We start from the raw sequence: 13,828 nt of genomic DNA, 5'->3' as shown, positions 1-13,828 counted from the left end.
CTCGTATAACTGCTTAATAAAGACAGTAATTTCTAGTTAGTGCTTTTTAAAAAAAAATAAATAATTAATGATCTTTTGTACCTAACCTAGAGCTTTGGGAGACAGTAATTAAAAAAATACCTTTCCTGTGGAAAAGTTTGAATCAAAGCATCCAGCAAGAAATCAGGACGTGATCTAGTGAAAGATGAACAGGCAAAGCTCTTGACAGACTGGCGGGTTTCACTCTGTAAAACAAGAATACGTAGTGACAAACTAAACAGAAAGGGAAATTTAAAAACCCCAAAGAAATATATTGCCTTCAAACTCAAACTTTTTTTTTTTTTTTTTTTTTTAAATCTGAATACAGAGGGACTTATGGTTGGTCTGGGGCTTAATCAGCAGCGGGCAGGGGCAGACACCCACTGAAAGCACTAAGCCACTTGTCAGCCAACAGCAGACCAGAAGTCAGATTAAGGTCTCCTTAGCATCACCTGTGATTACACCACCTTACCCTAGCTCCTGCTGACCCAACCCACCACACACAGGCGACTCCTTCTGTCTTTGTGAAGGGACCCGATTTGTCTGACTGTAGACACCAAACAGGAACAGAAGTAGGAAGAGACCAACCCCTGAAGGTGACCAGCTTTAGTACTTAAGTAGTTGTCTAACAGTCTTAAACTTCTCTTTTCTTGGCAGAGACAACTTAATGGGGAGAAGTAATATATTGTGTGAAGCGACAAAGCCACCTACGCACAAACGCCAGCAGCACTAAAGAAACGAATGTACAAGACGGTCTTAACAGGGTGGCAGAGGCAGCCGAGCCTCGATATTCCAAAGGGCTTCCACACACACTTTACTACTACGGTATCACTCACGTTTGGATTTGCAGTAAGCAAGAATTTAGCAACTACTGTTTAATAATTTATTAATTTTTCCCATTAAATGGTACATTCACTCAAGACAACTTCAACAATTTTCCGGTAATTTTATTTACAATCTGCAGAGTGTTCTGTAAAACACAGGAATGATTACAGACTAACACACACGACATACATATTTTCAAACATTTAAATAAGCACAGTTTATTCAAAAGTAATTCTACACACTACTTTTTCCATAAAAATATAAAAAATAGTTTAATTACTATATTTTACCTAAACCAAGATATTTAAGAATTTATCCACGTGTGATGCCTCCTCCCCCAAAAAAGGGCACTCCAACAATAAGAAATTTAGGACACTGCATCACAAATCAAAATACTAATGCCACCTGCTTCAATCCACCAAAAGAACAAATAACTTTCAATTTGCAACCAGCAATACTTGTTCTGCAGTATGTTTAGATTTTGCTTTTGTTGGTCTTTTTTTTTGCGCTAGCTTGCTTCTCCCATGCCAGATTTTCACAGACACGTACACAGTGTTACATAAAAATAATGGACTGATTATACTGCAGACTATAATGCCAGCCACCATATGCCCAACAAAACGGCTTGGTAATCTTGCATTACACAACAATTTTTTGCAAAAATATCAAAAGGGAAACACTTTCCTTTGGGACCTCTATTTAAAGGCGACTCCTTTTCTTACTGAGCAACCAGTGAAAATAGCTTTTTTCCTATTTCCTTGAACATAGCGCCCATTTTTGTTTGTTACTACCAGTTCTCTGGTTTTACTGACCATATTCTGCATGGAAAGCTAATGGAGTTCTGAAAAACACCCACTCAAGCCCTTCTCTCACTAGGATACATTTAATTTACAAAAAAAGGCACAAAGATGAAACTCCTAAGCAGCATCAGTCATCGTTCCTCCACCGTGCACTGCTCCTCTTTCTTACACAGACACTGCTGCATGAGACACTCCGTGTCTCAGAAAATACGACAAATAAATGAGCTAAGGAAACAGGCGAGTTGAAAAGACTAAAGCCTCTGTACAGTACACGTAGTATATTGATCATTAACAAATGAACACTATTTAAAGTTTTATGTTGCAGTTAAGATTCCACCTGGAAGCATCAGGAAAAGCCATGAGAAAAAAAGCTCAGCAGCATATAATACATTTGTTAATGGTGAGATGGAAGGCCCTCTGCATGCAACATTGTGCATTCGATTTCAACAATGAGAGTGCTCTACAGCCAGCAGGGTAAAACTTTTGCTTCTAATACTTTAGATGATTTTCTCAATGTAAGTGAAGCTGTCATAAACATAGTAGTAGGATGTGATGCACAACATGATCTGCAACAAAAAGCTTTTGCTTTCCAGCATGTAAACATCCAGGTTACTGGACCTTAGCTCATATAAACAAATCTGATGATAGACTTTTGAACTAAAAAAGTAAAATTTTCCATAAAAGGATAAACCACAAAAATACTCTTTCAGTAAGTCTCACGTGCCATTTAATACCTTTCATGTCCTATGAACAACTATGCAAAACATTTAGAAAGTTTTAGCAGTAGAAATGTTGACCAGGTAAACTGTTTGGCAACCACGTGCTCAAAACATCTTTGAAGAGTGTTATCATTCACTGAACAACAGTTCTACACTGCACCAAACTATTTCTTCTTCTTTTTCTTTGGTGGCTCATCATCAGAACTACTGTCTGTGCTGCTGCTGCTGCTACTGCTGGAGGAACTAGAATCCGATTCAAACTCTGAAGAAGAGGAAGTGCTACTCGAGGATGGAGAAGATGAGGAAGTAGAGGAGCTCTCATCACTGTCACTATCATCAGAAGAAGAGGAGGTAGAAGAATCTTCGCTGTCAGATGAGGAATCACTAGCCGAGCTGGCACTGCTACTGCTGCTGGAACTGGTCACGCTTTTAGATCTGAAAGAAAACAAATAGATGCATGAGCGCAGGTCTGCTAGAGACAGCATGCATTACACAGCATTCTTTATACTGTGTTGTAATCCAAAGATCAGTGGTTTGGTCTGAAAATTTCCAGGCCTCACAGTCTAAGAGAACCCCACCCTCCTCCAATTCTGAGCAAATACATTTTGGCCATTCGAGCAATGGCAGAGCGACACCACGCACGTGAAGCCAGCCAAAACAGGACTACAGAAAAAGGTTAATTTTGAAAGCTGGCAAGGATCTTGCTCATAGTAATGATGAGTGTCTTTACTGACTTGGCTAAATAAAAGAACAAGGCTGCAAGAGAGGTACGGATGTCCTGCACTACTAAAGCCTCAGGGAAAAATTAACAAAGATCAGTTCCCTAGCACACCAGTGCAATAAGGAGTGAAATTTTGGCAATGTAAGTCTCAGTGGAAATTTCATCAGTGATTTCACAGATGTCAGAATTGTACTCAACGGAAATTGTTCTTAGATTACTCCTGGCAAAAGAACCCAAACTACCTGCCACTACAGGATGCTTATGTTTTTGGGGTGGAGGAGAAGGGGTGGAAACAGTCCAAGATAAAGACAAAATCACAAACATAAAGTGGATTTCTGTATCCTCCATAATTTTTTCCATATTTAGACCTTACTGAGGCTGTTGTTCTCAAGATCAAAGTCTCTGATTAAGTAAGGCCATATGAATTCCAAGAAAGTACAATTAAATTCTCCCTTAGATCCTTCTCCAAAGTGTAAAGCTACTAATTCACCTCCCTTCCCACCAAGTCAACCAAACAGCATGCAAAAATGCTAGATATAATAATGCAGAATCTTCTTTCCATTAGAAAATTAATGTAGTAGCTTTTATCAGAGGGTTTGGTTAAACATAACAACTCAGGAAATGATTCTGTTAAGGCTATTAGAGAAAGAGTAATGTTTTTTTATCGTATCAGCCATGGTCACGTGAGCTGACAAATCTGGATGCATGCGTTAAGCTACGAACCACTAAAGTTTTTGTAACATCTCTGTTATCTCTGTGCATGCAGACACAATGGCCGTTTATTAAAGATAAATCTATAAGGACTGATTAAATACAGACTTCTTGTTTGTGAGAAACTATTTTTAAGATGAGGAAAACCAAAAATATGGGACCAGTAGTTTCAATCTCAACAGTTTCATTAGATGTGCCGATCCATCCATATGGGCAAAAATCAGTCAGAGGATCCCCTGAATGGTAACTTTGACTGAACTTCCTTTTCCTAATCCCCTTTCGCAGAATCTATAGAAGCAATCCATGGACTTCCAACACTTAGGTTATGATCTGAAATCCACTCACAGAAACATCAGAATGTAACACTTAATACTGCTGCTCCTAGAGAAAAGCAATAGCTAGAGCTACGAGAGAAGATACAAGCAGGTACTTGTTTTCAGGTGATGCAAGATGTGGCCTGTTGGTAGTCACAGGAGGAGGATGGAGATGGGAGTGAGTAAAATTCACCTACTTCACCTTGTCCTGATTAGGTAAGGTGACAATCCCGATGCTATAGATTGGTAGATCTAGGATTTTTGGGTCTACTACACTACTGTAAAATACAAAATTTCTCCAGCAGACAAGCATTCATTCTCCTCAAAACAAGTGTAAGCATTAATATCTCATGTGATTTCTATGTACCAACTGTGGAATGACGGCTGCGTTTTGTAACACATGCTATCACCCTTCTCTGAGACTTTCTGTCCTTTCCGGTTCTATTGGAATCATCTAACAACCCCAGGTAATTTTAAACATGGTACTTAAATAAAATCTACAATTTTGGGCACAATCACAGCTGGATGCCTGAAGAAACAAGTTAATTAAGACATGAGTCTACCCTTCAGTCAGGTAGATTTATACGTGATCCAAGCATAAAACGGGCTTTCAGTTAATAACCAAAGTATGCCGTATGGGAACACCGAAGCCAACATGCTCTGAGAAGACAGCTCAGTGTCACCTGAGGTCACAATATTGTACAACAGCTGTTTTGCCTGTTCCTGTTTTTCTGGTTAAGCCTGTAGCTTACTTATTACTGTTTATATCAAAACAAACGTACACTATGTAAAAGGTTAGTGCTCACTACTGCCAGAACCCTAACTTTTGCCTTTTTCTTTAAAAAAAAAACCAAAACAAAAAACAACTGGAACATATATTCAATGGTAACCCTTTGCTGAATTTTCTGCATTTAATTCTTCCTGTATCATAATAAAAATATAAATAGCAAACTATCTGGAAAGGATTTTATATTGATGGATTTGGTGCTTACATAAAAACAGGATAACAATTCAAACATAGAAGAGCTTTAAAGTTTTAAGGAAAAAGTGACCAAATCACCCCCTCCCCCATAAATCCTTTTGCTCTTTTCATTTTTGCATTGGTTTAGAGCTCAAATACTCTGAAAAGCATTATGCAGCGTACGAGAAAGCTGAGGCAAGAAGAGGTCTGAACTACACTGTTTAGAAATCAGTTAATTTATGATCTCATTAGTCCCAAGTAACTCCAACAATAAATGGACACTACTGAGAAAGGAGACTTTGATAAAACATATTCTGATATTAGAACGAAGACAGTCACCAAGAAGCATTCCAATAAAGCCACATTCCACATGATAGCCTAAAATAAAGGCATGTTTTAAAAAACTGCTGTGGTTTATTAAATGACTGCCACACAAAGAACAAGGCCTAGTCTTTAAAAACAAATCTTCCAAAAACTGTTTTCAGAAGATCAGAGACGGAGAACAGTCAACTAAATGCGAAGAGATAATGAGGCTACTACAGTACAGGCATCCTCCATATGTAAAACTCATAACATGATTAGTAGGAGTATTCCAGGCAGGGTTCTCGCTGTTCCTGAAAGGGTTCTGCTAATAAAGATAGAAGCGAATTCCCAAGCACACGTTACTGCAAAGTGAAGTAGAAATAATGTCAAAAGAGAAAGAGTTCTTGGCTCAAATTAGTAGAGGGGGTGTTTGTGTGTGAAGGTTTATTTCCTGAATTTTGTTTTGGTCTGGAATCAGGGGTTTTTTTGTTTGGTTTTGGGGTTGGGTTGTTTTTTTTTTTTGTTTTGGTTTTTTTTTTTTTTTTTTTTTTAGATGCTTTATTTAATTCTCTAGACAAAGCTTCAGAGAAAGACAGCTGCTATCAGAAACAAACGAAAACAACAAAAGGAAGAGCAAGACGGGTAGGTGGCGTGATTACAGGCTAGAAAACAGTATGCCATTCTTGCACAATTGCTTAAAATACACTTGATGAACTTTCAGGCAGAAATAGAAGATTTTTATTATTAAAGCAAGATAACAGAGATAGGACAATCAGTAGGGAGAAAAGCAAAGGACAAAGAATTTAGAGTTTTTGGACAGGGAGCAGTAAAATTCTCCAAATGGCTGTCATAGAAATGCCTGTAACAGGCTAAAAGCAGTAAAATCAAAACTGTATTTGCAATGTTGACATTACCCACACCCCCCTTCCAAATTGCCTGCCGCAATACCCAGTGCAAGATCACACACTGAAACAGCTCCACAATTTGTCATCATTCCCCACATACCTTTTTTTCTTGGTCTTCCTTTCTGCAGTACTTTCTCCAGCGCTAATTAATGGGGGGAAAAAACACAATGGCTTTATTTAATTTTCTTACTGCATTAATCAAACAGCAGCACAGTGGAGTTGAGTTTAATATTAGAAAACTGGTATCCCACTGGCAGAGCGCCGTACTACCCGAAGTTCATTTGGCATATATTTTCAGTCACTATTCAAACCAGAAAAACAATACCTACAAATCAGGGCAGAAAAAAAATCAGCAATTCACCTCTAATTTTCTGTGTTAAGTATGCTTTACTCTTCTTCACAGTATATGGACACCAACATTTTGGGATGGGAAAGGCATAGGAGAAAAGGATACAAAAATAGTTCTGTACAACCACATTTAGCAATAACTGAACTGAGTGAAACAATGGTTAAAATACTGAATTAGTCTGTAGCTTTCACTATGCATTTCTTTCAAGTACAAAAAGACACAGAACAATCTGTTCATACTGATGCTTTCCAACTATTTGTCTTTCAGATTACCATGTATTCATACACTCAGAGAAGGTTTTAGTGGTAAATGAGACAGAAGAAAGTTTCTTTTAACAAAACACTAAGGGATTTTTTTTTAAAAAAATAACAGTCTTAATTTCTGGATTTTTATTTTTAAAGAAAATAAAATTCTTTCAGTCAAATGTACCAGTCACATACTCTTCTCAATGTATTGATATATAGCACACAATTCAACCTGGAATGTACGCGTGTGATTAACGCAGTCCCTCATCATATACTTACAGCATGCTTAATGTGCCACTGATATATGAGGAAGTTGTACATTCTTTCATGAACCAGGATGCTTTCTCCTCAACTGAAGCCTATTACTGGAAGTCATCTTAAATATATAGAAATAAAAGTAAAAATTGCAAATATATTTAATTTAGAAATTAGACAGCAATATGTGCTGATAAAGAGTCCAGAAAAGGGTAGCAAGAAGTGTTAAGTGTAAACTATACTGTTTTTCAATAAAAGTACTCAATGCCATTTGTGTGCCAGAAAAAAAAAGAGATTTTTCAATTTTTTTATTTTCACAGACATGGTATGAAAATATTACATTTACCCAGAAAACTTTTCCACACTCCCCACGATTTCCTGTGGGCAAGAGGAAGATTCATCGATCTTCAAATATTGAACCAAATTATAAACCTTCCTGTATTGCTGAATGCTGTTAATATCTACATTATTAAGGCCTGATACCCTTACCATAGGTAACCAGGTGTTTCACAGGTAAGAGAAGCCACTGCGAATAAACAGAATTAGATCCCAAAGCACCTTTCAGAAGAAGGGACCTAATTGAGCAAGTGAGTAACCCGGGCGGCCGCGGCACACGCGGGTCTATGCCTCCCTCTAGTGTTTAACACGTGGGTGCCTATAGGAGTTCACTACTCGAGGGAACCACACAACCAAGAGACCCCCAGCAGATCAAACAGATCTCATTCGTGACATTCGGTCATCTTCCCTGCGGCACTACACTGCCTTCAGAACCATAAATAAGACTCAGGCATCCTGGTTTTGGTTCAACATAGTAACATCACTAAGTTATTGAATAAGCGTTTTCTCCCCTTTCCTCCCCTCCCAACTCCTACTCTAGGACAGGCAAGCAGCCGGCTTTACTGGCACCAGTAAGTAAAACCTCCATAATGTCCATCAGATTCCTAGAGTCAACACGGGACAAATAGAAGGATCCTGGAACAACTGCTGAAATGCGTTAATGCTGAAAAATCTTGTATGTGGTTGTCAAAAAGTAAATATTAACCTTATTAGACTACGTTTGCCTTCTGGTTAATGATTCATTATTACATTTTTAAAGATGATGATACAAGTACTCTGAAGCAGACCTGTAGGAGACCCAACTTCTCTGCAGACAAGCAATAACCTTCCAAAGCAAGCTATGCAAAAACTAAAAGCGTGTCCTCGGAAGTTGTTCTTTCCACAAAGAATAAGCTTCATCCTTGAAAGTGTAACATTGGCATCTAAGGAACCGGGTGCCTCACGGCACAGTTAACGACCTTCAGAGAGCTTACGATCATATAACCAGTATGAATCCAGCCCAATTTAAAGAGGATTAAAAATTGTTCCCATCTAATGATTAGTTAGTCTTTCTTTTATGAGATGACTGTTCACACTGCGTACCCCTTGCGCTGTGGGCTGTTGACTTACAGCTCAAAAAACTCCATTCATGACAGACACTGGACAGGTCTGTACCTCCTATATAAAATTATCTCATACACAGACTCCAGCACAATGGCTAGGCAACAAGCTATTCCACCCACAATTCACTGTCCTCCAACGTTAACCTGCAGAATTCAGCAGCGATAGGGCAGGAAAGGAACAAGGAAATAATCTAAGTCTTAAAGTCAGTCTTTGTCTTAGAGGTCTTGAGTCTTTGAAGAACTCTTCCAAACTCTGTCTCCAAAGGGAGCAAGTTTTAGAGCCTAAGCCCTCCCAATTTCTTATCTACAATACCAGGGGATTACAGTTTCTTCATAATTACTCATTGGATCTAAATTAATTTCAAAAACAAACATTTTATGTCACTCAACACAAGCTAAAGGGCTTCCAATTAAGTCAGTATTTCAGCACTGATTCATAGTGCAGCCTCAGCTGAAAGAGCTGACGAAGTCAAATCAGACCTCTCTGCCAGGGGTTACCACCCATTTTCTTTCCCCATTAAGATAGCAAAGCAAAAGGTGTGAACACTCTTCCATAACTCACATCCGGGCAGCACTAATGACCTACAGCCAACACACTGAGCTGCAAGTGGCAGTGACACAGGGTATTTTTCCAAATCCAACAGTTGTAGCTGCAATGGCTGTAAACGATACTGTCCCTCAGTGGGGCTGAGGCAACAACTCTCCAGCTAACGTAACTGAATTTGAGTTGCAATGGCAGAACAGAGACCCTCATACACAGGAATTTCATGGAAATCAAATGTCCTACATTATTTTTCTCTTTGTCATCTGGAGTTGCTTGTTAAAATAATTATTAAACTTGGGGGAAGATTAAAGTCTACTCAGAGCAAAGTGGAAAGGAAATCACATTACATAAATGCAGAATTTTACTCTGAGATGCAGGTATCTTCCACTTTCTCAAATGTCAAAAAGGGAAATAATTACGCAATTCAGTGAGATGTTGTTACTTTATGCTCAAGAGTTAAAAACACCTGACAACTCAACTCTCATTCCACCTGTTTGACTGTTACAGCTCATAGCGAGCAATATACAGGAGCTGTGCAGGCACAGATCCACTGTCAGGTCACACCCAGAAGACCAGGTTTTAATTGCACAGTCTAACAGCAAATCTGAACAGAAATAAAATAATTGTTTTGGTTTTTTTTTTTTTTTTTTTTTTTTTTTTTTTATAAATACATTTACAGTTTTCACACCAACCTGCTTGTACCAGCACACAAACATACAAAAGCAAGTAACCAAGGAATTCAGGAAGCAGCATTCCATTACAAAAAAAAAAGGCTCCAACTGTTTTAACTTTAGCTTAGTGCCCTCTTTTGTTTCAGACAGGCCAAAAAAAGTTTTAATTGTGTATTTCAGATGAGCAGGTGTTAATGAACATTTTAATTTTGTGGGAACTGAGTGTACATATTCCACTAACATACAAAATGACTCTAATATTAAGCAAGCATCACACAGTCTGGAAGAAACGATGGCAGAAAATGGTCTAGGACACCATCTTCCCACCCACATACAAAATTATCTTTTAATTAATCTTACCTTTGCTGCAGTAATAGTCGCTTTTCTTTTTCTTTAAGAATTTTCGCTAATTGAGCTGTCCTCGAAGGTCTATGCAGATATTTTCTCTTCCCTGTACATTCATACGTCCAATGTCCAAACTCTAAACATTTTTGACATCTTACATGCTGCTTGTTTGCCTCCCTAGAAAAATGCAGAATTGCTTAAGTGACTGATTCCGTCTGCTCTACCTATTGGAAAACATTAGTTTTTTTGATCATACAGATTCTTCAGAATGTATGTAGTTTTGATTACACCAGACATTCATGGGTGCTTTAGCCATTATACATCTTAAATCAGGACAAGAACGGTAACATTAAACACATACAGAATTTAGGCAAACACATTTTCATTTATTAAAATACTCTCATATCAACTATTTATAAAAGAGAACAAAGACACACTTTTCCTCTATTCCAGAGCTTCAGCTTAAGTCTTCTTCTGCTAAAGTAGCAAATGCTGAACAATTGACATCAACTGTCACCACACCCATCAGCTGCGCATGAATTTCACTTTTAATTTTATACTAGCTGCTGGTTAGCCTACCTTGCATTCTTCCCCCACTCTTGAGATTCCATGATTTCCCACCCCCTTTAGATATTGTAAACAGCTTAAACATTTTGAAAAATGCTACTGGGACCATTCTCTGTCAGTGAACACAGATTAATTCTATCGCTAAAATCACATTTTGATCAACCTAATTGGCACAGCTTTTAGCATTATAGGATATAATTGTGCAACAATTATTGGGAATGATGGCACTGCATACAATTTGTAACTATCCAATAATTGCACATGGTTCTAGCTTGCTTCAGATAAATAACTGAAATTATATTCTAGAACACTGTTAGCAAAAACCAGGCAGCTTCATTTCCAAATGCTAGAATTTAACACTCAAGTACCAAACTGCCAAATTCTCACAAAGGGCCTAGGACTCTGAGGAACTAAAACAGAGATGCTTCTAGCTGTAACTTATTTGCACTTTCATAAGATTCATTAAAGCCTGGCAGGTTTACCATGAAACCAATCAGATTCTTGCTCACTTTGTGCAATGTACCACCCAAATACCTGAAGTATTTAGCGAGCATTTTACATCCACATTTCAGTTTTCACCCTACGGCAAAATCCTTTGCTAATTTTTAAAAGCCAGTTAAGGGAGAAAACTCATATTTTCATATTCTATCTCTTTCTCCACTATTCTGAAGCTTTGCAAAAGCTGTTTTGCTATTTTCTCACAGACACCCGCCTCCTTTACAAATAAGAAACTCATACAGCGGTCAAGTGACTCACTCAAGGTCAGAATCACAAGTTAGTTTTAGAGCCAGGATTGAAATCAGGACTTCGTAGCTCCTGTACAGTTCACTGCAACTACTGTAACTTATTTCCACCTTCTATCATTTTTCCAAACACCAAATTACTAATTTTTCAAGACCAGCCCATCTTAACTATCTGAAATTAACAGCCCTGGCTTAACTAGGAGGCGCTTCCTAGACTGTTCCTTTAGTACTCAGAGGGCATAAAGTGACAGACCACTAGCAAGGACTTTTCTCTCAAAAGGAGCATTGTTTTTCATGGCAAGGTGTGAATTGCTTCTCTTTCGACTCTAGCCACCACCTTCTATGACAGTTCTACTGTATCTTGAAGGGAATCTTGTCCTGAACATCCATCACTTTTCCAATGCAAAGAGCATTTAGCTTCATAATATAGCCTTAGAAATACTAACCTAAATCAGCACTAGAAAACTAATTAAACTTGCAACCCACGCTGCACAATTAACTCGGACTTGAACAGGAAGCAGTTCATCTAGTAATGAACAAAAAGGACCCCAACATCTTTGAATGGTTTGTGTTGTCTTGCGTTGGACTTCTGGCTCTGCCACAAGAGTTACATATAAGCAGAATGAGGATACTCCTTCCTCTTCACCAACATACAAAACCAAAAAAGTTACTGTTTTTCTATCTCAAACTAGCCCAGACCTGTCTCCACAGCAACAGAGCAATAATAATGTAGCTCAGTATTTCCAGGGTTCTAGTACTACTCATACGACCAGGGCGGACAATTCTATGCAAGCTAAAATTATAAGATCAAGCCCTAAAAGCAATATAAGTAATTACCAGGGAAATAGATTAAAGTAGCTCAAAAACTATACACCTATAAATATCATATCAGCACTAACAAGTTTTAACACAAGTGAAAAACACGAGACTGAAGTAAACTTCTAACAGGGATCAACGACCACAATGTAGAAGCAAAAGCTAGGAGGTGTACAATTCAGCATGTGCCCATCAAGCACACTGAAACACAACACGGAATGTAAAAAAAAAAAAATCAGTCCTTGACTCATAATAAAATAGCAACCTAAATGAACAAGTATTCCATGCGTACTTTGAAATCCCAAGTTACTGTTCATTGGAAAATAGGAAAAAAGTTACACTGAAAAATAAGAAAGGAAAAAGAATGCAGAAGTCATCCATATTCTGTCCAACTCTTACTATCAAACAGAAAAAAACCAAGCACGCTTCAAAAATTGAGATGCAAGAAATAAATTGTTCTAAGGAAGGAAAAACAAGCAAACAACAAATCCCAAACCAACAAACAAAAAAAACCCCAAGGTGAGTAATACATGAGAGTGAAACACAGGCGTTTGTTGTACTTAAAATAAACACACAAAAATGTTGGCTTTTCCTCATTTCAGTGTTTGGCAATCAGGTCTCTTTAGTACTGAGAAAATTACTTGAATGTAATATCCATATCTGAATAAACGTCGCTTGCTTGGCATTTTTCCCCCTTCTTTTATAGTCCTGTAAATAGATCGTGACATGAACCTAGAACTTGTTTTTTTGAGTCTGACTGGTTGAAGTCTACCATGGAGATGGGTAAATGCCGGCATCACAAGATCTTACACCCTTCACTGAAAACTCTGCCATGCCAACACCTGTACGGGTGCCTTTTCCCAAAACGCTGCTAGCCAGCGTTAACACCAAAAGTGAAACTTTGAAGACTTTCTCTGCTTTTCCACAATCACGCTTTCATTCTCATCGCTTCCCCGCAGCGATGTCACTAAGCGGGCCGTATTTCGGGGGGGAGGGTTCTTTACAGACGAGCAGCACCCTGCCTGGGATGCAGAGCACCGGCGCGGAGGAAACTGCCCTCAGGATGCCCTCGAGCCCACGGCCCCGCTCACGGCCCCACTCGCGGGGGATGCCCCCGGCCTTCCCCTGCCCCTGCCCCGCGCCCCTGGGGCCCGCAGCCGCCCCCCCTCCCCCCTAACCGCTGCCTCAGGGCGCTGCCCGGCGGGCCTCCCCCCGCTCCAGCTCGCCTATGGGACCCTCATGCCCTGCCTCGCCCCGCCCCGGCCCGGCCGCCCGCCGCACTCACGCCTGTCTCCGAGCGATGAGGCGGTGCATGGGAGTCGCCATCTTAGCGGCCCGGCCGGGAAGTGAGGCGCGGGCCGCGCTGCATGCCGGGCCATGCCGTCCGCCGCCTCCTCCCATTGGGGGAAGGAGCGGCCGCCACAGAGAGCAAATCCTCCTGCGGCCAGAGAGGACGCGTCGGGAGGGCCGCACTTTCCGCCTCGTCTCCCCTCACCTCCTCCCGCGTTGTCATGGCACCGGCGGGGCCGCGTTGTGGGGTCAGTCATGGCCCCCGGCCGGGCGGCCCAGGGCGGCCC

General features: G+C 39.7%; 1 protein-coding gene across 1 annotated transcript; it reads right to left on the bottom strand.

The window, feature by feature from the left end:
* Nucleotides 1-897: 897 nt before the first annotated feature.
* On the bottom strand, nt 898-13,596 carry ZCCHC10 (zinc finger CCHC-type containing 10). The gene is made up of 4 exons (XM_082490028.1): nt 13,537-13,596; nt 10,141-10,302; nt 6,378-6,419; nt 898-2,797 (listed from the first exon to the last, which is right to left on the bottom strand). The coding sequence occupies exons 1-4, from the start codon at nt 13,575-13,577 to the stop codon at nt 2,527-2,529; spliced, it is 516 nt and encodes a 171-aa protein (XP_082346154.1). The 5' UTR covers nt 13,578-13,596; the 3' UTR covers nt 898-2,526.
* Between the last annotated feature and the right edge of the window lie 232 nt (nt 13,597-13,828).

The sequence above is a fragment of the Vanellus vanellus genome (genome assembly GCF_965231255.1).
Source record: "Vanellus vanellus genome assembly, chromosome: 13".
Taxonomy (NCBI): Eukaryota; Metazoa; Chordata; class Aves; order Charadriiformes; family Charadriidae; genus Vanellus; species Vanellus vanellus.
Note: the sequence above shows the minus strand (reverse complement) of the source record. Positions and strands in the feature narration are given on the sequence as shown.

What these genes read in the sequence shown, in the direction of transcription:
- ZCCHC10 (XM_082490028.1), bottom strand. Translation starts at nt 13,577, where the DNA reads ATGGCGACTCCCATGCACCGCCTCATCGCTCGGAGACAGGC. An exon ending in CGACTATTACTGCAGCAAAG is followed by an intron (nt 6,420 to 10,140) that starts GTAAGATTAATT and finishes CCCATTAATTAG; the next exon opens with CGCTGGAGAAAGTACTGCAG. An exon ending in AGGAAGACCAAGAAAAAAAG is followed by an intron (nt 2,798 to 6,377) that starts GTATGTGGGGAA and finishes GTTTTCTTTCAG; the next exon opens with ATCTAAAAGCGTGACCAGTT.